The following is a 24,292-nucleotide window of genomic DNA, read 5'->3' as shown; positions in this document are numbered from 1 at the left end:
ATGGAAATAGAAGTATCTTCCATTCAACTCTTTGCTTGTTGCAACCAATTCTATCCATCGGTGCGTGCGCTAAACGTTAGTCAGCTGTCGTGTTCCTACACATATGACCAAGCTGTGACAAAGCATGAGCATCATCATTTTCGAACCAGTATTGAAACTTTAAACGACGTCTAGCTAAACACCGGCGGAACATTGTTTATGCAATGGAAGATCGTGATTAACTTAGACGTTGTTTAGGTAGACGTTGTCTAAGGCTTAAAACTAGTCATCGTTTCTGCAATCTGCCCAATGTGTCAGCATGTTAACCTGTCAGCCATGGAGTCGGTCTGCAGTAGATGATGTACAGCGAACTTCCTCAAGGACTTACCAAACAGAATCGCTCATAGCGGAGGCCAAGATCTCGTTCTGTAATAACAAGCGTTCCTGTTCAGCTCTTCCTGAAATAAATAAATAAAATAATAAAAAATCAAATCACGAACATAATTTCACTCTTGCTAGACCTACCAATCAATCAATCACTACTGATCTGCATTTAGGGCAGTCGCCCAGGTGGCAGGTTCCCTATCTGTTGTTTTACTAGCCTTTTCTTAAGGTGGTAGTGTTTCACGTTGGCACTAACAACGTAAGACAAGCAGGTATAAGTACCAACATAGTTGGGGATGTGTGGGATCTGGTAAATGCAGCACGGATGAAGTTTAAGGAAGCAGAGATTGTTATCAGTGGAATACTGTGTAGGAGGGATATTGACTGGAAGGTGATTGGGGATTTAAATGAGACTATGGAGTGGGTATGTTGGAATCTGGGAGTGAGATTTCTAGATCCTAACGGGTGGGTAGGAGATAGGGATTTGCGCTCAGATGGCCTTCACTTAAACCGCAGTTGTACATATAAGTTAGGAAATTTGTTTAGAAGGGTTATAGGGAGGTACATTCAGGGAAACGGTGGCCTAGGGAGCGGTGTTACGGGAACAGGGAACAGGAAATCAAGTAGGGATGACATAAAACTGTTAGTGCTCAACTGTAGAAGTATTATAAAGAAAGGAATAGAATTAAGTAATTTAATAGATATATACTTACCAGATATTGTAATAGGAGTTGAATCATGGCTGAGAAATGATATAATGGATGCAGAAATTTTCTCACGCAACTGGAGGGCGTATCGTAGAGATAGGATAGGAATGGAAGGAGGGGGAGTATTCATTCTCGTGAAAGAAGAATTTGTAAGCTACGAAAAGTTAAAGATGACAAACACGAAATTTTAGGGGTAAGGCTCGTTTCTAAAGATAATAGGCAACTTGATGTCTTTGGAGTGTACAGACCAAGAAAGGGTAGCGCAGATGCTGATTCAGAAATATTTGATAAGATAATCAGCTATGTGGGAAACGATAAGGAAAGGAACGTGATTGTAGCTGGTGATCTAAATTTACCAAATGTCAATTGTGAAATTAGGGCGTCATATAAAATTAATTATAGCGTAGACTGTAGTTCCTTATTCCTCGACTTTACATACCGATTTTCATTAAATTCTGTTAACCAATTTTCTCGTGGCGGCGCTGAAATGGACTTAGCAGAAAAATCCAAATTCATAAATATCGCCGGTACAGTAAAAATGTATAAGACATAAATGATCGGAAATTTAATAATATATAAATTAGTTACATACTATTTGTCAATAGGACTACTGATAACACAAATATTTGATTATTCAATTTTAGGCCTTCCCCTAAACTGCCATTTCACTCAGCATGAATACAATTATTTATGGCCTAGATTGTAGTGACTTCTTCTCCGACTTTGCATACCGATTTTCATTAATATAGCACAAATAATAACATAAATACACTGACTGACAGAGCAAATGCAACACCAAGAAGGAGTGGTTCGAAAGGGATGAAAGTTGGGGAAAAAACAGAGACGGCACAGACGAATAATTGATGTTTATTTCAAACCGATATGCAGGTTACACAATGCGCACGGCATCGACTCAGTAGGATGTAGGACCACCGCGAGCGGCGATGCACGCAGAAACACGTCGAGGTACAGAGTCAATAAGAGTGCGGATTGTGTCCTGAGGGATGGTTCTCCATTCTCTGTCAACCATTTGCCACAGTTGGTCGTCCGTACGAGGCTGGGGCAGAGTTTGCAAACGGCGTCCAATGAGATCCCACACGTGTTCGATTGGTGAGAGATCCGGAGAGTACGCTGGCCACGGAAGCATCTGTACACCTCGTAGAGCCTGTTGGGAGATGCGAGCAGTGTGTGGGCGGGCATTATCCTGCTGAAACAGAGCATTGGGCAGCCCCTGAAGGTACGGGAGTGCCACCGGCCGCAGCACATGCTGCACGTAGCGGTGGGCATTTAACGTGCCTTGAATACGCACTAGAGGTGACGTGGAATCATACGCAATAGCGCCCCAAACCATGATGCCGCGTTGTCTAGCGGTAGGGCGCTCCACAGTTACTGCCGGATTTGACCTTTCTCCACGCCGACGCCACACTCGTCTGCGGTGACTATCACTGACAGAACAGAAGCGTGACTCATCGGAGAACACGACGTTCCGCCATTCCCTCATCCAAGTCGCTCTAGCCGGCACCATGCCAGGCGTGCACGTCTATGCTGTGGAGTCAATGGTAGTCTTCTGAGCGGACGCCGGGAGTGCAGGCCTCCTTCAACCAATCGACGGGAAATTGTTCTGGTCGATATTGGAACAGCCAGGGTGTCTTGCACATGCTGAAGAATGGCGGTTGACGTGGCGTGCGGGGCTGCCACCGCTTGGCGGCGGATGCGCCGATCCTCGCGTGCTGACGTCACTCGGGCTGCGCCTGGACCCCTCGCACGTGCCCCATGTCCCTGCGCCAACCATCTTCGCCACAGGCGCTGCACCGTGGACACATCCCTATGGGTATCAGCTGCGATTTGACGAAGCGACCAACCTGCCCTTCTCAGCCCGATCACCATACCCCTCGTAAAGTCGTCTGTCTGCTGGAAATGCCTCCGTTGACGGCGGCCTGGCATTCTTAGCTATACACGTGTCCTGTGGCACACAACACGTTCTACAATGACTGTCGGCTGAGAAATCACGGTACGAAGTGGGCCATTCGCCAAGGCCGTGTCCCATTTATCGTTCGCTACGTGCGCAGCACAGCGGCGCATTTCACATCATGAGCATACCTCAGTGACGTCAGTCTACCCTGCAATTGGCATAAAGTTCTGACCACTCCTTCTTGGTGTTGCATTTGTTCTGTCAGTCAGTGTATTTGAGAATAAAATTTTAGGCCTTCCGCTAAACTACAATTTCTCTCAGCGTGAATAAGATTATTTACGGCCTACATTGTAGCTTCTTATTCCCGGACGTTACATACCGATTTTCATTAAGATAGAACCACCGCTAACATAAATATTTGAGAATTATTTTATATATATATATTTGCTATTTGCTTTACGTTGCACCGACAGAGATAGGTCTTATGGCGACGATGGGATAGGAAAGGCCTAGGAATGGGAAGGAAGCGTCCGTGGCCTTAATTAAGATGCAGCCCCAGCATTTGCCTGGTGTGAAAATGGGAAACCACGGAAAACCATCTTCAGGGCTGCCGACAGTGAGGCTCGAACCTACTATCTCCCGATTACTGGATACTGGCCGCACTTAAGGGACTGCAGCTGTCGAGCTCGGTGAATTAAATTTTAGGCCTTCTCCTAAACTACCATTTCTCTCAGCGTGAAAAATATTATTTATGGCCTAGATTGTAGCGACTTATTCCCGGACTTTACATACGGATTTTCATTATGACGTCAGGAGGAATGGCTAAATTTAACTGTTCCTTGCAAAATTCTAATTTATCAGTAATGATACAGTCATCAACTTCACTTTCAGTTTCATCGATTATTTTGTACACAGTTTCTATTTTGTCGTGGACAGTCACTTTTGAGTCACAAGCAAGACTAAACAGGAAGTTACAGATACTTTCCAAATTTGACCATTTTAATATCTTGCCCCCGTTACCTCATGCACGTATATCAGGGTTATCATTCATGAAAATACCCTGTTTTATGGCTTTAAAATCAAGAGCCTCGTTAAATGTTAAAGAAGTACCAATTTTCGGAGTATTTTCCTCAGTCATGTGAATTTTGAAAATACATAGACTTTGGCTGTCAGAATTGACAGAAACTTTGTCAAAATCTAATTTGCATTTAGTAGTGAAATTACCTTTAACGTCATCGAAGTCCTTGATCCTGTCATCTTCTTCCTCAGCTTTCTTTCTTTCTTTCTTCCCGTTTTTCAATTTGTTCTTGTCTTTGAATAGGAGTTTTCCTCGGTCTTGGAAGATTTTTAGACAGATAGGCAGGCACATTTTCAAACTTTGTAGGAATAGCGTCGTTTGAGAGTTTTAAGTGGTTACATTTTATTGTTAAAATAGACCCATCAGGTCTTTTAACAGAATCCTCCCTAATTACGAAAAATTGTTCGTCGAAGTGTTTTATGCACACAACTGAGCTTGCTGAAGAGACAAATTCTGTTCGATGGATGGCTAAGATCCACTTTTGTTTCTGAACCAAGTCAGTAGGAAATTTAAACACTGAAATATTGGGCTCTTTTGAACTATAGTTGCTTCTACAACCAGGTACACAACACGACGTGGGCATAATTCACAATGTTCACACACGTTCAAGTATTCAACACCATTGATAGCCTTACTGCTGCGAGGTTCATATCAGGCTACAAGTCACTGGCGAAAAATGAAGCGGCCGGCTATTCGTGTGACGTAGCGCCGGAAGTTGAGGGGGAGCCTTATGGCCTGTCTGTCTAGTTGGCCTTGACTCAGCCCGGCAGAATCAGTGATAAGGCTTTTTGCAGATGATGTTATTCTGTATAGAGTAATAAATAAGTTACAAGATTTTGAGCAACTGCAAAAAGACCTCGACAATGTTGTGAGATGGACGGCAGGCAATGGTATGACGATAAACGGGGTTAAAAGTCAGGCTGTGAGTTTCACTAATAGGAAAAGTCCTTTTGGTTTTAATTACTGCGTTGATGGGGCTGAAAGTTCCTTATGGCGATCGATGTAAGTACCTTGGTGTTAATATAAAGAAAGATCTTCGTTCGAGTAATCACATAAATGGGATTGTAAATAAAGGGTTTAGATCTCTGCACATGATTATGAGGGTATTTAAGGATTGTAGTAAGGATGTAAAGGAAAGGGCATATAAGTCTCTGGTAAGACCTCAACTAGAGTATGGTTACAGTGTAGAAAATCGAACTCACCAGGATTACTTGATTCGAGAACTGGAAAAATCCCAAGAAAAGCAGCTCGATTTTGTTCTGGGCGATTTCCGACAAAAGAGTAGCGTTACAAAAATGTTGCAAAGTTTGGACTGGGAAGACTTGAGGGAAAGGAGACGAGCTGCTCAACTAAGCGGTATGTTCTAAGCTGTCAGTGAAGAAATGGCGTAGATTGGCATTAGTAGGGGAATAAGTTTGAGTGGTGTTCTTAAAAGTAGGAAAGATCATAATATGAAGATAAAGGTGGAATTCAAGAGGGCAAATTGGGGCAAATATTCGTTTATAGGTAAGGGAGTTGGGGATTGGAATAATGTAGCAAGGGAGATGTTCAATACATGTCCAAATTCTTTGCAATCATTTAAGAAAAGGCTTGGAAAACAACAGATAGGGAATTCGCCACCTTGGCGACTGCCCTAAATGCAGGTCAATGTTAATTTATTATTATCATGATTATTATCATTGTGTTTATTGTTGTTCTTCCGGGTATTCCTTTGCTCGCAGAAGAATAGGAAGCGCCTGGGTTGTATGGCTGGACATGGGATATGGGATTACTTAGAACAACTTTAACAACTATGGAAATTTTATTTTTCCTTTTCAAAATTGAGAGACTGAAAATGTAATAGTATAACAAAGAACAGTTGAAAATGTTAACAACGAGCTCGTCATCTTTAACAATTCCTTAGACTTAGAAGTCCTAAATCAAGGTACAAAACTTGGGATAAAATTCCGGTCGTTGAATTACATACGAAAGAGCATAATTGATCCTGACAGGTACAATATTGAGAAAGAACATAGTTGCTCCAAACAGGTACACTTTGTAGGAGTCTCAGCTCCAACATGCAAGAATCTAGTTTCGAACAGGCAATCAATTGCTTTTGACATTCTTAATTACACCAGGCCAACCACAGAGTGACCCCACTTCAAAATTTTCATGCGCTTATCTATTGTTAGGCTCCACAATAAAATTAATTACTGTTCCCGAAGGGAAGCGAAACGAAAACACAGTCACCCTAAGAATTATTAAGAACTCACAGAGGCATAATTGCCCATACTACGAGGCCTTGAGAGTAAAAAAGAAAAGGTTACACATACCAGGCCATTAACAAAACGCAAGGAGGTGAAGCACCAGCACTCCTTATAAAAATTTCTGGAAAGATGAGTACCTAAATGGGATTAAGGCCCAATGACACAGAGGCTAATCCCATACTAAAAAGGGTAGCTAGGGGTGAGACATTTAAAAGCCGAGACAAGATTTTCAAAACATAGAGGTTGAAAACTTTAGTTACCCAACTCAAAAGTTGAAGGGGAGACAACTGAGGGTCATCACTCGTGCTCCCTTACCTTAAATATTTCTTAGTAGGGAATAGAAATACAGAGTCTTCTTGTAGCTCGCTCCGAGTATCAGGGGAACATGCACGGCAGGTGATAGCGCGGATGGGTGACTCATTTGCCGAGAAATATATTGCTTCATGACCGACTAAGATGATCTAATGCAGTACGGTAGCGATGACCATTGCCTCACAGCAATAGTTTAGTTTAACATATGTCGTATTGGTAGCGTGTTCAATGTGTTCGCTTTAAAATAGCGTAGTTTCTGTAGGAATACTAAAATAATCGTGTGTTTAGCGAGTGATGTATACAGTAGAACAGCGTGTATTCATTGTGTTGTGCTATGCGAAGCATTCTTCTTATACAGTGTGCCGTTTTCGATTCATTCGCAAATTTCCTGGCATCCTCCCTCCCCATAGAAGTACATTACGTAAATTAGTAAAGAAGTGCCGCACCGCCGGGTCCATTCTTAACAAGAAATCGCGCAGTAGACGAACAGTTTTAACAGAGAAAAAGCTTGACGAAATAGGAGTTCTCTTGGAAAGAACTCCAACAAATTCCTGTCGCGTCTCGCCGTACAAGCTAATGTGTCATTATCTTCTGCCCACAAAGTAACAAAACTGCCAGAAGCAAAACCGTACAAACCCATCCCTGCCCAATATTTAAGAGGACCTGGCGGTTTCGTTAGAGTTCGGTATTGTAACTGGTTGCTTCAGTCAGTTCACGACAGGTATGTTGAGCCAAAACTTTTATTTTATAGTGATGAAGCATGGCTACACTTAAAGTGGCTATATAAATAGTCAAAACAATTGCTACTGGTGTGCAGAATCTCCCCACCAGCCGTATGTCCGTCCACTTCATGATGTAAAGATAGGAGTTTGGTGGGCAATAAGTGCTCGCAGAATTATAGGGCCTATATTTTTCTGTGAAACAATAAATGCTGATCGATACATAGACCTCTTTCTCAGACCATTCTTTCAAGAGCTGACGGAAGAAGAAAGGAGTAATGGTTACTCATGCAAGATAATGCGACGGCACACACTGCTAATCGGTGTGTGGAGGTAATGAAGTATTCGAAGATCGTGTGGTTAATTATCCCCCTAGATCTCCTGATTTAAATCCCTGTGTTTATTACCTGTGGGGGATGCTGAAGGGAAAATTGTATGTGAACAACCCTCACACAAGAGAACATTACACAAGTTATTTCGAACATCACACGGACTGAGATTCGCCGAGTGTCTGCAAACCTATTTACCAGGTGTCAGGCGTGTTTGACAGCTGAGGGAAAACATTTTGAACATCATATGTATTGCCAGGTAGGTTTTAGAGTAATAGTTTAACTAGAAATGGATTTCTATAAGTCTGAATTGCCGTGAGTAGTGGGGAGGAAAAGCGCGCATGATACAGACTAGCGACAGTGTCATTGCGCCAGCCGTGCCGTGCTCTGAGTGGCGCTACGGAGTAAGGCTAAAAAAAATAAAAAATAAAAAATAATAATAATAAAATTGCAAAGACCCTGCAGAGTCCGAAGACTGCGCAGAAGGTCCTACAATTCAACCACATCACATGTTTAGGTAAATTCTGCCATTACCTTATATCGCTGGATCTTCTTCAAGCTGACCGCGTCGCTGCCTCCTTAGGCCTCCGTCAAGTCGCACTCTCAAGAACTTGCTTTACGTCGCACCGACACAGATAGGTCTTATGGCGACGATAGAACAGGAAAGGGTTAGGAATGGGTAGGAATCGACCGCGGCCTTGATTACGGTGCAGCCAGGTGTGAAAATGGGAAACCACGGAAATCATCAGAGCTTGCCGACAGTGGGATTCGAACCCAGTGTCTTCCGAATGCAAGGTAACAACTGCGTGAGCCAAACCGCGCAGCCACTCGCTCGGTAAGAGATAAGTTTTTTTTTTTTTTTTTTTTTTTTTTTTTTTTTTTTTTTTTTGCTAGGGGCTTTACGTCGCACCGACACAGATAGGTCTTATGGCGACGATGGGATAGGAATGGCCTAGGAGTTGGAAGGAAGCGGCCGTGGCCTTAATTAAGGTACAGCCCCAGTATTTGCCTGGTGTGAAAATGGGAAACCACGGAAAACCATCTTCAGGGCTGCCGATAGTGGGATTCGAACCTACTATCTCCCGGATGCAAGCTCACAGCCGTGCGCCTCTACGCGCACGGCCAACTCGCCCGGTAGAGATAAGTTTGAAACCTGTCGAACTGTGGAGTATATTCCGAGCTGTCTATAGGCAAGCTTAGATTTTTTCTTCAACTTTAAGTTTACAAGATCTCTTATAAATGTTACAACATGATGTACATACCCCCCACTTCCAGGTACTTCAGTTTAACAAGGTGAAGTTACGACTGCGGGATCTCTGGCAAAGTCTGGCATTGCTTCTAGTTGCTATTCCGCTGTGGTGGTGGTAGTGCTTATTGTTTTACGAGGAAGTACATCTAGACAACCATCCTCTATATAACACTGATCAGAGAAAAAAAAATGGAATGATCCGTCACTTCGAAAAAATGAATTTTATCGGCCAAAGAAAGACAAGGGCCATGAAGAGCATGACAATGAAAGACCCCCTAAGGCCTCGGAAACCTAATACCGCCGGGGTCGGAAAAGAACAAGTGTTGACCAAGGGAGGTCGGATAGGATAGATGAAAGTGAGGAGCCTGTCACAAGTAAGTGGGAGCAGTGCCAGGACGCAGCTCATGGCCCCCATGGTTGCCAACCCACGGTCCCAAGTTGAGAGCCCCTGGAGCCTTTTTTAGTTGCCTCTTACGACAGTCAGGGGATACCGTGGGTGTTATTCTACCGCCCCCACCCACAGGGGGATATTCCGCTGTGGGTGGGGCGGTAGAATACGTTCTCGGCATCAGCTCAGAATAAGAGGCGACTAAAAGGGATAATCCCCAGTGTCTCTGGACTTAGGAGTGTGAAGTGACGGCCACGGGACGTATAACTGTGTGGGGCATTACTTCCACTTACTTGTGCCAGGCTCCTCACTTTCATCTATCCTATCAGACATCTCTTGGTCAACTCTTGTTATTTTTCATCCTCGACGGTGTTATTTTTCATCCTCGACGGTATTAGGTTTCCGAGGCGTGGAGAAGGGTCGGGCCTATTCCTTTCGCTCTTGTTATTCTTCCCGTCGAAAATAAGCATCATCTTTTTGATTCCTTTATCTCCGTACAATGCAGTTCTATTGCTGTGGGGGCTTAACTGTTCGCTAGAAATAAGTTTGAATATGTAGGACTTACCGTTCAAATTGCTTTATACTGTTAAGTGTATCATCATTTCATGTCTCTACTATTCCAGGCGATCATGAATTAAAATCAACTTTTTTTTTTTTTTCAGAAGTGAGATACAATGCGTTGATCAGATGTTGACATGTGTAATTGTGTGCGACTTGGTGGGGACGCGGCTTCGGTGACTGCTTCACTAAGATTGGAGCACCCCGTAGGAGGTGGCGTATAACTGGAGGGGAAATAAGATAACAATGTCATCTTGGCAAGTTTCAGTTTATTGGGCTTATCTGGTTGGCTGAGAGCCACGATGGCATTACTCCTTCCCTCTCCTTCCCGCTCGATCACTGCAAGGTAGAATAGAGTTAACGATGTAATTATAAGCGTCGAGTGATTGTATCACCTTGTATAGTTCGCCTGGCCTGCTTATCCGCAATTAAGACGGCTCGCTCAAGTCAATACTCAAGCTGTACAGTGTGGAGCACCTACGAATAACCTTATAGTGGCCCATTTCACAAGTACCACATTACAAATTACTGCCGCAGAATGTTGATAAAGAGGTTAGTCAAACATTATACATTTCTTAGAAGAAAGTTTTTAAGTACATGAACCAGCTCAAATAACTCGTAGACCGTTAAAATATATTTTCGCTTTAAGTAATGTTACCAAGGTGCTCATAATTGCAGTGCTTTTCGAGGTGTCAATATCTACACAGATAACGGTACTAACCCTTTTTAAGATGGAACTACATTGTTTTCTACATCTAGCTTTGCGAAGACTTGGGAGTAAGGAAACGAGCTGTTCGACTAAGCGGTATGTTCCGAACTTTCATTGGAGAGAGAGCGTGGTATGACATATGAAGATAAAATATCACAAGATGTTGGCCAATTCTCTACAATGTGATACTTGTAAAATCTCCTTCGCCGATACATATCACCTGGCTGAGAGACGGCGACACCATCTAGGAGGCCCACCTCACCCTTCAGGGGAGGAATGAAAACATTTAGTATTAGAAGTAGTACTACTCGATTTTATTGAGTGTAATGTCAATGACACCAGAGGTCCTTGCCTGTTGTAGTTTCATTGCAATAGGATTCTCTATTTAGAAAGCCTTTGTGAAAACCACCACTGTATTATCTTGAAAGTTCGTCGACAGAGTACCAAGCAGTTGAACGTTTCACTATGATAGGAAGGCTCGGCTTGTGCCGGTAACATAATGGGCTGACTTGGCCTACGAGTCCCCGTCTTGATTATGAAACTATACAGTTATCTGCATATATTTACAGCAGATTATTATTATTATTATTATTATTATTATTATTATTATTATTATTATTATTATTATTATTATTATTATTATTATTATTATAGAAACTCCTGCTCCTTCGGTCTTCTTTCTTTGTGAATAGGAAAAACCACACCCAAAAACTAGGCAGGTATTCACCATTCTACCACACAGTAGTTTCCGTAAAACAAAAGTGAAATGTTTGTAAAAACAACACAAACCAAAACTGCACGTAACACAGTAACATATACATTTACAGTGGATCTGTAGTGACGTAAGATGGCGGCGGCCGCAAGTTTCCGGCTTCTCTAGCACCAATGCTGCGAAATATAGCGCTGCCTGCCCGTTTACTATAGGTTTGTGGGTTTGCGTGACCTAAGGAGTCTTTCTTCAAGGTCGTTGTGGCCCTTTCCTTTGTTTATTCTTCCAAGGGCCGGACCGCTTCCTTGTTTGCGTTGAGAAAGGATGATTGCCTCTTTGTATTTCCTCTTAAAACAACAATAATCAGCACCACCAAATTCAGACACATATTGAGCGGCTTGTTGTTACTGTACTTTTATAGTTTGGGAGTATTAAATGGAGAGTTTGAGAGAGTGGATTGGTGACCATGGGATCCTTTCCTGAGTTGGGAATGTCCTCACTTTCATCTTCCCTGTCTGACCTCCCTTGACCAGTTTTTTCTTTCCAACCCCGACTCCGTCGGTTATTATATTTGTGAGGCCTTAGGGAGTCTTTTTTCACGCCGATCGTTGCTCGTCCCATTCTTTCTTTATTACCTTAATTCTTCGAAGGTTTATATCTCTTCCTTTTCCTCTTCTGATTGTAATGCACTTCCTCTTGAAACAATAATCGTCTTCAACTTTATATTCTGAGAGAGAGAGAGAGAGAGAGAGAGAGAGAGAAAATTGTAAACAATTTTAGTCTTACTAATGAACGGTGTATATCAGATTTCTATAGAAGGTTTAAAAACAATATCAAAAAATTCTCCCCTGGTAATCTGTTTTAAAAGTGAACAAGGGAAACTCATTATTGGTGACAAGAAGAACTGCGAGTATCTGGCCAACTATTTCCAGAATCTTCTGAACTGTGAACCTCCCGAAGATGGATTGCTGTTTGGAGAGCCTCAATTCAAGTTGAAGGATTCATTACCACCAAATAAGGAAGAAATTAGGGACATCATTAAGCAACTAAAAAACAACAAAGCTCCTGGGAAAGATTCAATTACTGCAGAGTTATTCAAATTTGCAGGTGAAAATATAGTGGAAAAACTAGAGGAATTATTCGCTTTTATTTGGGAAAAAGAAGAAATACCAAGTGATTGGAAAAATGCACTCATTCATCCTTTACACAAAAAAGGGGACCAAACTAACGTCAACAACTATAGAGGTATCTCTCTTCTTCCTATAGCATACAAAATTCTATCCAAAGCATTGCAGCGGAGGCTTGAAACACATCTAGATAAACAAATTGGTGAATACCAGGCAGGGTTCAGGAAAGGGCGTTCATGTGCTGAGCAGATTTATATTCTAAAATCACTTATAAAAATAAGATCAATGAGAAATCAGAAGAGGACAATCATAACCTTCGTTGATTTCAAAAAGGCATATGATTCCATAGATCGTGGAGTGCTCATGAACGTTCTGCAGGAGTTTGGAGTGGATGAGAAATCTCTGGCCATAATTCGGCAATCTCTTACAAACACTTTTTCTCAAGTCAAATTTATGGGCGAACTCTCAAATCCATTTGAGATAAAAACGGGTTTGAGGCAAGGAGACAGCCTTTCTCCACTACTCTTTAATTGCATTTTAGAAAACGTTATTAGGGAATGGAGGCTGAGAATGACTTAAAATGGAATGAAGAATGGGGTAAAGAGGTTGTGGAAAAAATGCGATGATGTTGGATTGCCTTGCCTTCGCAGACGATGTCGTTCTTATTACAGACAACCATCAAACAGCCAAGAAACAAGTCGAAGAACTACAAAATGTTGCAGTCAAAACAGGGTTAAGAATCTCTTTCGAAAAAACAGCATTCATAGATTCTATAAAAAAAGGCGACACGGACAGACTTGTTACATTGTATGGGGATATCCAGCGTGTGCGAAAATTTAAATACCTGGGAGAAATACTCACCCCCAATGGAGATGAAAAGGAGGGATTAAAGGAGAGGGTAAGAAGGATGGAGCTGGCTTTCAGACTATGTCATGACACCTATAAGTCCAAGTCTCTCTCAATTCAGGCCAAGTTAAAACATTACTGCACAGTGGTTAGAACAGAGTGCCTTTATGGAGCAGAAACCTTGACGAGGATGGCTGACCCAGTCCTTGAAAAAAGAGAAAGAAGATTCTTGCGAAAAATCTTAGGCCCTAGAAAGTCGACGAGTGACCCAAACACATTCCGGTTAAGATAATTTGGAGCTCTACAAGACAGTAGAAAGAATCACGACTGTGATGAGAAAAAAGAGACTGACGTTTTATGGACATATCAAAAGAATGAACCCTGAGAGATTGGCCAACAGGATACTTCTTCTGCAGGAAAGGTGGAAAAAACAACCGGGATGGCTTACACACGTGCACAATGACTTGGTAGAAATAGGTATCAAGGAGAAGGATATAAAAGAAAGGACATCATTTAGGAAGAAGGTTGCAGGATTGAGGGATGCGTCTGAAGAGCAACATGCGAAGCCACGGAACATCTCGGTGGAAGAACGAGCAAGAAGAAGTCAAAGACTCAAGAATCTTTGGCGAGAGTGTAAAGAGAAGGGTATCAGTCTGCGTGACAGAAGGAAGATTGTGTAAACGTGGCCCACAGGTGGCCGTATCGATTATTAATAAATAATAAATAAACCGTGTATAAGCTTTCTGTGTATACATCTGCAGTCTTACTAATAAACGGTGTATAACTTTTATGCGAGGTTTATACACCGTATATGTGCAATTTGTTACTAATTAACCATGTATAAGCCTTCTGTGTATACATCTGTTATACATTGAATTGCTTATACAGACCAGGACCCTTCTGTAAGCGTTGTATAGCAGCGAGTGACGAAAAAGAAACGAGCGGTCAGTTTATTTTAGTGGCATTTACTGTCTCCAGTAATATAATCGTGGTAAAATATCCGACTTATCCATTAAGTACACATTGAAAGATTGGGGAATAAAACGTTGATGATCTCCACGATATTTTTAACATAGAAGATATAGCACATTTAGAGGTTATGGAGGCAGGAAATGTTCGTAACCCATTTCTACAGGAAGACGAAAGTTTAAAAATGAAATATAGATTTACGAAGGAGTATGCTCGAATTGTCATTAACACAGTCGGAATGACTTACTAAAAGATCCGGAGGTCGCTCTATATCTTGCGAACTTAAAGATTTCACAGCACTACGAACATGGGCGTGGACTGGGGTTTGCAATTATTACCAGTGGCAGAATTATTACTATACTGCTAATAATAAGAGTTGGTGTCTGACATTTCTTAGAGCGAGGTCCGTTTACTGCCTGCCGAGGCGGGATGAAGGGAGTGGCTGTGTGGTTGCCATGGAAACGAGGGTGGGGCGACTGCGGTTGCCATGGAGATCAAACTTCAGGGCAGCTCGTCTTGCTGGGAGTTGCCAAACCTGTCACTGTCACTGATAAGAACCTGAATGTTTGTATAAGAGTGATCGCAAATGGGACGACACCGCCTGGCCAGGTAGTCTACAACACATCACAGCGGTCAGAATGAAGGAGGGAACAAGTGAGCCGGAAGCGAGGGGTAAGAGTATGTAGAAAGGAATGCTGAAATGTGGCAACATCGTGAAATGGCACGTGCAGTGCTCCTCCCTCCAACCTTACCTGTCAGACGCCAACTTTAGTTAAGTCTAGTATAGTGAGAATAATATACCGCAGAAATGTGTGTGTTACTGTTCTGTTCTTTCTTATTCAAACATTTTATTCGATCCGTGCTACCACGCGGCTACTCGAAAGGTTTTGCTTCTTCTTCTTCTTCTTCTTCTTCATAATTTAATGGACTTCGCTGATAGCGGTTTACCCGGTCACTGGGCTTATAACTAAACACCAACTATGGAGGAAACTTTAAAAACTTTGGGGACAAAATTAGCCACAGAGGAATATAAATCTACCACGAATATACTATATATAGGAATTTTCCAAGGATACAGGGTACACAGCTTCACCCCGGAGCGATCCTTCTCGGCGACTTATTACCACACTACATGACCGGATCAACATACGCAAAGGGAAATGATTAAATAAAAGTGTTGGTTTCAGAAAGGAAGTTAGAGAGGGCCACCACTGTGCTGGGCTGGGATCTATTAACCAACATGATATTTGATTAGGTAAGGAGGAATGTTTCCGAAAAAGCGGCTTCAATCATTTCAATCTGCTAGCTTCGAGTAGCGGACATTGAAACAATACATGGTTAATTGTACCAATCGAAGTATTACATTTACATAGATTAAATTATTCTAATTTCATGCGATATGATTGGTCAGGAGTGCACATGTGATTGAGACGCAATCGAATAATATTCGTAATATGACGTGGAGAATAATAATGCCGTTTAAACCACGGTGATTTGGGGATAATTGGAAGAAGCGTAAACAAACTCCGACCCGTTTTACAAGAGATATTACTCCAATTATCTCGCCATGTCTAATCGTATCAGTCAGTACAAGTGCTCCAAAAATCAGTGTAAGGTAATGCCAAATAGTATGCAACTCCCTGTCCTTTAGCCGCAACATTAGCCAGGACATTGGCCTGTTCTTTACCTTTAATATTCGAATGACCAGGAATCCAAAGTAACTAACTAACCAACCCCATGGCACTACAGCCCTGAAGAGCCTTGGCCTACCAAGCGACCGCTGCTCAGCCCGAGGCCTGCAGATTACGAGGTGTCGTGTGCTCAGCACGACGAATCCTCTCGGCCGTTATTCTTGGCTTTCTAGACCGGGGCCGCTATCTCACCGTCAGATAGCTCCTCAATTCTAATCACGTAGGCTGAGTGGACTTCGAACGAGCCCTCATATCCAGGTAAAAATCTCTGACCTGGCCGGGAATCGAACCCGGGACCTCCGGGTAAGAGGCAGGCACGCTACCCCTACACCACGGGGCCGGAAAATCCAAAGTAAGGTAACCATAATTCCTGATTGATGAACATTGAAACAAATTTTCGGATATTTTGTATGTTTCCTGAACCTGGGATTGTTTAAAGCCGGTAAGACACTCAGAGAATCAGATGCAATGTACGCAGTGGTGAGTTGAGAACATTTGATCAGTAATTAATAAGGCTTGATGGATCGCAAAAGCATCCGCCGTAAATATGGATGTCTCCGACGGGAGCGTAATTTGTTTAGAAATGTTTAAATCTTGTGAGAAAACAGCTGCCCCTACATCTGGATGGTTATTATATTTGGATCCATCGGTATTCAATACTGGGGAGAGGTAGCGGACATTCTGTGATAGTGCTACGCGTACTAATTTAGTAGAACTGGTTCCAGATAATGGACCCTGTCGGCAGCCCTGAAAATGGTTTTCCGTGGTTTCCCATTTTCACACAAGGCAAATGCTGGGCTTTATCTTAATTGAGGCCACGGCCGCTTCCTTCCCACTCCTAGCCCTTTCCTGTCCCATCGTCGCCATAAGACATATCTGTGTCGGTGCGATATAAAGCAACTAGAGAAAAAATAATGGACCGAAAGAGTTTGAACCACCGAATGAGGGAAGGATAATTTGGGGGACAAACAATTAGCGTTAAATGTAAGAATATAATTAGATGTAGAGGGGAGGGGGTTTGTATGATAGAATTTCGAAATGAGAGGGAATTATAAACCCAGGCATGTGCTGCGTATGGTCGTAGTGGAGTGCTTCGTACCTGATAGTAGCGTACGAGTAAGGATAATTTTGGAAGTGTGTGGGGAGGGGGGAGGGGTGGAGGTAATCGAGAGAGTCCTGAGAATAAATTTGGAAGCAAGTAATTTTCTCCTTTATAGTGGTAATTCCCCTGCCTTAACCAAAGTTGAGTTATTTGGGGAAGATTTCAGAGCCCCGATACAGATTTTAGTAAATTGTACCTGAAGAATCCAATTTAGAAATCATCTTGTTAGCCCCCGTATCAGTGAAGCTTGTGCCGTAAGATTCGAACGAATGATGCTTTGATACAACAATAACATTGTACAAAGATCGGATCCCCAAGATCGCTTCATTAATGCAGTATATATATTGGCAGAGATCTCTCTTCAATGTATTTAACGTGAGAGTGCCATAATGATTTCCTGTCTAGATGAATATCTAAATATTTAGTCGATGCTACAATCGAGATCGAAAAACCGTAAATAAAGCAGCAGCAAAAGCGATCATAAAAGTGGTGAACGTGACTAAATACGTCAGTGAACTGCAAGAAGAGATTCCTACGGCGTGGAACGAGTGTTCACGTGCAGTACCGGTATAGTAATACAATGCGTGCCTTCTGACCCCAACTTGGCAGGTTCGATCCTGGCTCAGTCCGGTGGTATCTGAAGGTGCTCAAATACGCCAGCCTCGTGTCCGTAGATTTACTGGCACCTTAAAGAACTCCTGGGGGACAAAATTCTGGCACCTCGGCGTCTCCGAAAACCGAAAATGTATTTAGTGGGACGTGAAGCCAATAACATTATCAAATTAATATAATGCGTATACCACGTTTATTAGTACGAAAAATATGCAGCGCTTATACAGCATTTATTCAGTGTATAAGTATACAAGTGTTACACAACTGTGTAAGGATTTGTTATTTGTAGGACTGTATGTGTGTGTTGCAGGATGGGATGGAGATGCGTCCGACATCAGACATAAATCAACAGCTGTTGATGTCTGCTCTGAAAGACACCAGACCTTCTCTTACGCGACAGGAAAGGCTCAAATATGAAACGATGTAAGTATTATTCATATCACCGCATCATTTGCTTGCTCACAGCTACAAACCGTGGGGAAAAGAATGATCAAGAGCTGATTCATATGGGCTTTAGAATACAGATTATAACAGGAAGTTCATCAAAGGCGAATATAGCTGTCAATAAATATTTTTCATTTGTCACAGTAACGAGTTAACTGGTGGTGGTTGTAGGGATTGCTTTTATGAGGTATAAATTAGCACGGCTCCTGTTAATCTTGATGTACACGAGTAGTACCGTACCTGATTAGCTTCTCCTACTGTTCAATAATTTGAACGACGGATAGTACAGTTATTATTATTATTATTATTATTATTATTATTATTATTATTATTATTATTATTATTATTGGGCTTCCGTGCCTCAGGTGGGAGCGCACCGATCTCTCACCGCTGGGTTCCGTGGTTCAGATCCCGGTTACTCCATGTGAGATTTGTGCTGGACAAAGCGGAGGCAGGATACGGTTTTCTCCGGGTACTCCGGTTTTCCCCGTCATCTTGCATTCCAGCTACACTCTTCAATAAAATTTCATTTCATCTGTCAGTCATTAATCATTGCGACAGGCTTCGTCAGCCGGCGCAATTCCTGTCCTTGCCGCTAGGTGGGGACTTCATTCATTCCATTCCTGACCCGGTCAAATGACTGGAAACAGGCTGTGGATTTCATTATTATTATTATTATTATTATTATTATTATTATTATTATTATTATTATTATTATTATTTGGTATGTATTAGGATCATGAGGCAGATGACTTCAGTATTCATGCCCAAAGTTCTGAATCATTTATCGATCATCAATCCGTTGTACTGAGCCGGAAGAGCAGTGATATATCTGTTTTCTATAATATACTGTTGTCAGTTGCTCCGGACATGCTTGTTTCACCGTGGGAACAGGTTGCCCCCTTACTCACAATGGTGATAGTGAAAGGATGGTTATGTGTAGTGTTCACTGCTAACTAGGTAACTTACAGCACTTACGGAAGATCGTGAGGACAATGAAGAGCGTACCGTAATTGCGTATATTCGTGCGTATTTTCTATGAAGTCAAATTAGGGTGTTGCACAGTGTGTGATAAACGTGAATACTATATTTCGTTTATTTATTACCTTTTAATAATTGTATATATTTTCGCTCTGTTGCAGCAACAAGAAATTTTCCAATTCACGTGGAGGAAGAGGAGCTGTTGAAGAATTTAGCATATTACCTCAGAGAGCAACATTGGCATAATCTGCTCATCTAGCATGGATTTTAGGTTGGGTTGTGGGAGTATTCAATATTCTTTTATAGGTACACGGCTAATTGTTTTGGCAGTGTTTCATATTTACAATGCAGTATAGAACTTATCTTTGATAACGTTTCAATTTAATTTTTGAAGTGGTTTGAAAGGTGATTTTTCACCTTCGAATTTCGGAATGTCTACACCCATTCCTGTAAAATTTATCCGGGATGGAATTGAGGCATACATGATTTTATCGATTAGTCCCCTTCAATCCATATGAGAAAATTTGAAGGAAGGGATTACTTGTAATAAACAATTACCGGTATATCTTTCTAAAATGTTCTGGTACTAATTTTGAAATATTTCTGGTATTAGAATAGCTATGTGTCCTACGTGGCTTGTTTGTTTTTTGTTTATTCTTCTCCATCTAAAACGCATTTTCTTTACAGATTTTCCTTCAAACAGGTAAAATTTCGACAGTTCTAAATGTAACCTTTCTTCATAGCAGTATGATAAAACTGTGATGGTGTAGTTCACTCCCGGGCCTTGCGGATGTATTGGGTCGGAAAACAAGTTAATTCCGCACAACCACGAATATTCGCCCCATGAAACTCGACACGCTGTAGTGAAGCATAGCCAGTTTCGATTGTTGTAATATCTGCATCTTCTCTGCGCTGGCTGTACGGCGGGTGTGCAGTTTTATCAGGCGAATATTCATGGTTGCGTGGAATGATGTTACTTCCCCACCCAGTACTTAGCATCCTTCGCTCGAGGGCCATTGAACTTTCACATGATGCCGTTGTAGTTAGAATCTTATTTCACATTCTGGATAACTTTTTCGGAAATGATCGAATACTGCTGACGAGACAGTCAGATTGGTTACAAGGGACGTTCATCATACCCAAACATAATATGGGACTAATTATTGGAGCTGAGTGGCCCAGACGGTAGGCCGCTGGCCTTCATAACCCACGTCGGGATGTTCTATCTCGGCTCAGTCCGATGGTATTTGAAGTTGCTCAAATTCGCTAGCCTCATATCGGCAGACTTATCGGCATGTAGAAGAAAACATCCAGCACCCCTGCGCCTCCCTAAACGTAAAATTATTGACAGTACCGTTAAATATTGGGACTGATTAACACCCCACCCACGTCATGATTCCAGTTACTTGTGCTAAGTTTGCGTCGTTAGGCAAATTTTAGTAGTTCAATAAATTGATTGTTCACCAGCTACCGGCTATGAGAATGGTCTGGAGCGAGTTGTTTAAGTTCGTAAGGGCAAGTGCGAAGCTGTTGAACGCTAGGCGGATGGAATATAGAAAATGGACAGAGCTTTATATTACACACTTAACCGTTAATTAGTGTGTATGGTATGACATACAGAAGTTGAGTCTTGTCTGTCATACATGCTATGTGAGTGACAATGGCATTTTGTATACTTTCTCAGTAAAATTTTGTCTATCTGTATTCCTCGTCACAAATGCACCGGTGGAATACTTACTATCACATGAATAATTTTGTACGACGTGCAGTATTTGATGCGTCATCAGTTGTGGAAGTATTTTGTCATTGTGAGATTTATATGGTATTCATATTAAGCAAGGCCTACATGGAGCAGTTATGAATATTGCTTTATAGGTGACTGGCGGTTCTTGTTGCACTTACAAATCGCAATGAGTTTTAACACAAAAATCAAAAAAAATCTTCACCAATAGACTGGACCGGGTAACATAATAGTAGTAATTAGCAGGTAAACCGGATCCATAATGTTTTGCAAATCAAAGGACCAAAATACATTCAGTACATTATATCCTTCCTGTATTTTTATTCTGCATTTGTATTACTTTCAAGTGTCAGTACATGTATTGTATTCCTTAGAATATGGTTTAAGTGTACCTTAGTGTACCTAGGTAAATTTTTTGCAACTTGGTGTGTTTATTTCATAGTTCAGGTTAGTTCTGACAAACATGACAGTGTTATTAATATGAGATTGTTAGTTTTCATAATATTTCGTATATTGTGCTTTATACAAAGCAAAATATTAGAGAATGCAATGTCAAAGGTCATATGCATTAATAATAACGTTTATATTATCAGAAATATTGATATGAGAAGAAGTGTTCTTGCAAAAGGTTATTTAATTTGCCTGCTAACCGTGAATTCTGGCATATCTTCTCTTATGACTACCATTAGCCACGGATGCCCAGATCGTATTCTTCGAACCACAACAAGGAATTTGGTGACCCTTCTGTGTACACAGTACTGTACTCTACCATTAGAAATCCTACTTTGAGCAATGCCATTGTATTATTTGGCCTACGTTCCCGTGTTAAAAGCTAACTGCGCCATTGTAATTTGTTTGTGGCATTAAGATTTATTTAGATATAATTTTATGTATGAAAGTTCTTGAGCAGCGCAACAGTATTACAGTGGATTATTCTTGTGTTTTCAAGATAGTGGATTCGATATCGGCTGCTTCGGTGGCATTTAAAGATATTGAAGTGCGTCATTTGGGCGTTGCTGCCTTCTGAAATTTACAGAACTTAAGTGGGACAAAATTCAAACACCTTAGCGTCTGCTAAGGCCGTTAACGGTTAGAATGAGTGTTAGAAAGTAACATTATCTCTGGGCAGTACGGGCATTGCAGTTTGAGCAGTGGTATTATCAGCCTCTTGAGCTGTGAAGTCAAATTATTGATTCGATAGCCTTGGCATTTTGGCATTTTCTAGCTACAACATACTGGTGTTGGTGACTAGCTACACGTCTATCACTTTCAGATTAAAATACCAGTAACTCCATGTGAGCTTATTATTAAAATACCAGAAAATGTAGTCTAGAATGTTGTTATCTGAGTGCTATTATTCGTGATATTTATTTAAAAGGGAGTGTTGATGTTTGACTAGTTTTGCTTAGGTCTAAATACATGTCAGAAAACAAAGATAAGAAGTCTTTTTATTAGAAGCTTACTTTTCAGTTTAGTTTCTGTGTCAGAATAGAAGGGATCGAATTTCGTTCGTTCGTAGGAAACCATATATTTCGTAGGATGGTCGACTAGTTTGTGTTGTTCTTGTACTACCTGGTGCAGACTGTGAACCATTCTGGACTAGAAGGAATGGAATTTGTGATACGGATGATTATAGTTTATTGTGACTAACTTTTGCAACATGTTATTTAGGAATGAACTCTTGCCAGACAGGTTATTTCAAAATCGTATACACTCTTTAAAGACTTGTGAAGCACATTCATTTTGAAACAGATTACATCACATATCATCATCATCATCATCATCATCATCATAAGCTTCTCCATCGTTTTCCGTCTATCCACCACTTCTCTTCTCTCACTGTCGTCCAGTTCTCTCCTCTTGCCTCGATTCTCTTTTGTACACCTTTCAGCCATCTTTCTCTCGGTCTACCTCTAAGTCTCTTTCCCTTCAACTTAATTTCAAAATCTTTCTTTGTATCCTCTCTTCTCCTATTCTCTTGACATGTCCATACCTCTGCAACCACAGATATATAAAGGAGTTATCTACAAGACTTATTTTATGCCAATTTTGACGTATGGATCAGAACGTGGGTGGTAAAGGAGGGGGATACAAGTAGAATATAAGCAGCGGAAATGAAGTTTCAAAGGTGCGGAGTAGGTTTTACGAAAATAGACAGAGTACGAAATGAGAGAGTTCGGGAAATGGTAAATGAGGTACCCCTACATCATATCTCAATACTCTTAACCTCTCTTACTGGCAAGTCGTTTCCGTACAGGCCTTGAAGGCTCTTCGAGGGGTGGGGAATTAAAGGCTTCCATTATCTGTAACCTGGGCGCTTGGTGAGGTATAGTGATTAGCTCCACGTCCGGCCGCCTTTGCCTCCAGGAATTAACCTGGTACTCATTTTTGATGTAGGCTGAGTGAACCTCAGAGCCATGTGCACCTCCGGAAGTGGAACTCTCGTTTCTTAAACCGAGCGCGCCTTTACTGCCTCTGCCAGGCAGCCCTCTTACTGCCAGCGTTTTCTAAAATATACCATTTTGCAAATCCTTATGACTTCACAAAACATTTTAAAAATGTATTTCCATCGATCTTGAACGCCTCTGGTCTGAGATTTCAACAACATTTTTAGAGTTTGTCAGGGATTACAGTCTCTACGTATTAATTGCGTGGATATCCTTGCTTCACGTCCGGCATTTCAACCAGGTATAGTAAACTATTAAAGAATAAAATTTCTCACTCGCCTTCCATGCTGCGGTGATGAAAGAACATTCTTCACCAGCGAAAACTTTGCTGATTGATGACAACATGCTTTCAGTAGGCCGTTCGAGGGGATTTAATGATGTTACACTCACGTGCAGTTCTAAGAAAATTATATGTAGGTTTCCACCATTTAGCTATACACTTGTCCACTGAAAATGGCGTTTTTTAATTGCCTTTGTTTAAATTTGCAATACTTCGTGAGTTTAGAAATTTCTGGAACTCCGACTATTATAAATGCTAATAGATCTCTGTTACGTTCTACCGTTGAGTATCCTTTATTCGAAAGTAGTCTCAGCCGACATTAGAGTTCAGTATGCCTAGAAACTATATGTATAAAATAACATGTTCTGACTGACTGACTGACTCATCATCGCCGAGCCAAAACTACTGGACATAAAGAAATGAAATTTTGGGATGCATTTATATTACAATATAGGTGCTCACTAAGGGAGGATTTTTGAATATTCCGTCGCTAAGAGGGTGAAAAGGAGGGTGAATTTTTAAAATAAGTGTATCTATATCTCAAAACCTTAACCTTTAAAGACGTGAAAATTGGTATTTGAAATCTCCTTTAAAAATAAGGAAACACATATTTTTGTTTTTGGAAAATCCCATTAAGGGGGTGAATACCTTTTATGAGGATACTTATATCTCAAAAAGTGAAGATGTCACAGACATCAAAGTTGGTATTCGGAATCTCCTTTATAAATAATGAAAAACGTATTTTTTGTTTTTGTAATCCATTAATGGGGGTT

At 41.3% G+C, this 24,292-nt stretch overlaps 1 protein-coding gene across 1 annotated transcript in view; it reads left to right on the top strand.

Moving 5' to 3' along the window:
• Pex1 (peroxin 1) overlaps nt 1–23,896 on the top strand; it is a 288,016-nt gene extending 264,120 nt beyond the window's left edge. Inside the window, exons 17-18 of the mRNA XM_067136460.2 lie at nt 17,937–18,049; nt 19,213–23,896. Of these exons, the coding sequence (XP_066992561.2) occupies nt 17,937–18,049; nt 19,213–19,297 (198 nt within the window). The 3' untranslated portion in view covers nt 19,298–23,896. The remainder of the gene's footprint in view (nt 1–17,936; nt 18,050–19,212) is intronic.
• Nucleotides 23,897–24,292: the final 396 nt, after the last annotated feature.

This window comes from Anabrus simplex, chromosome 1 (genome assembly GCF_040414725.1).
Source record: "Anabrus simplex isolate iqAnaSimp1 chromosome 1, ASM4041472v1, whole genome shotgun sequence".
Classification (NCBI taxonomy): Eukaryota; Metazoa; Arthropoda; class Insecta; order Orthoptera; family Tettigoniidae; genus Anabrus; species Anabrus simplex.
Note: the sequence above shows the minus strand (reverse complement) of the source record. Positions and strands in the feature narration are given on the sequence as shown.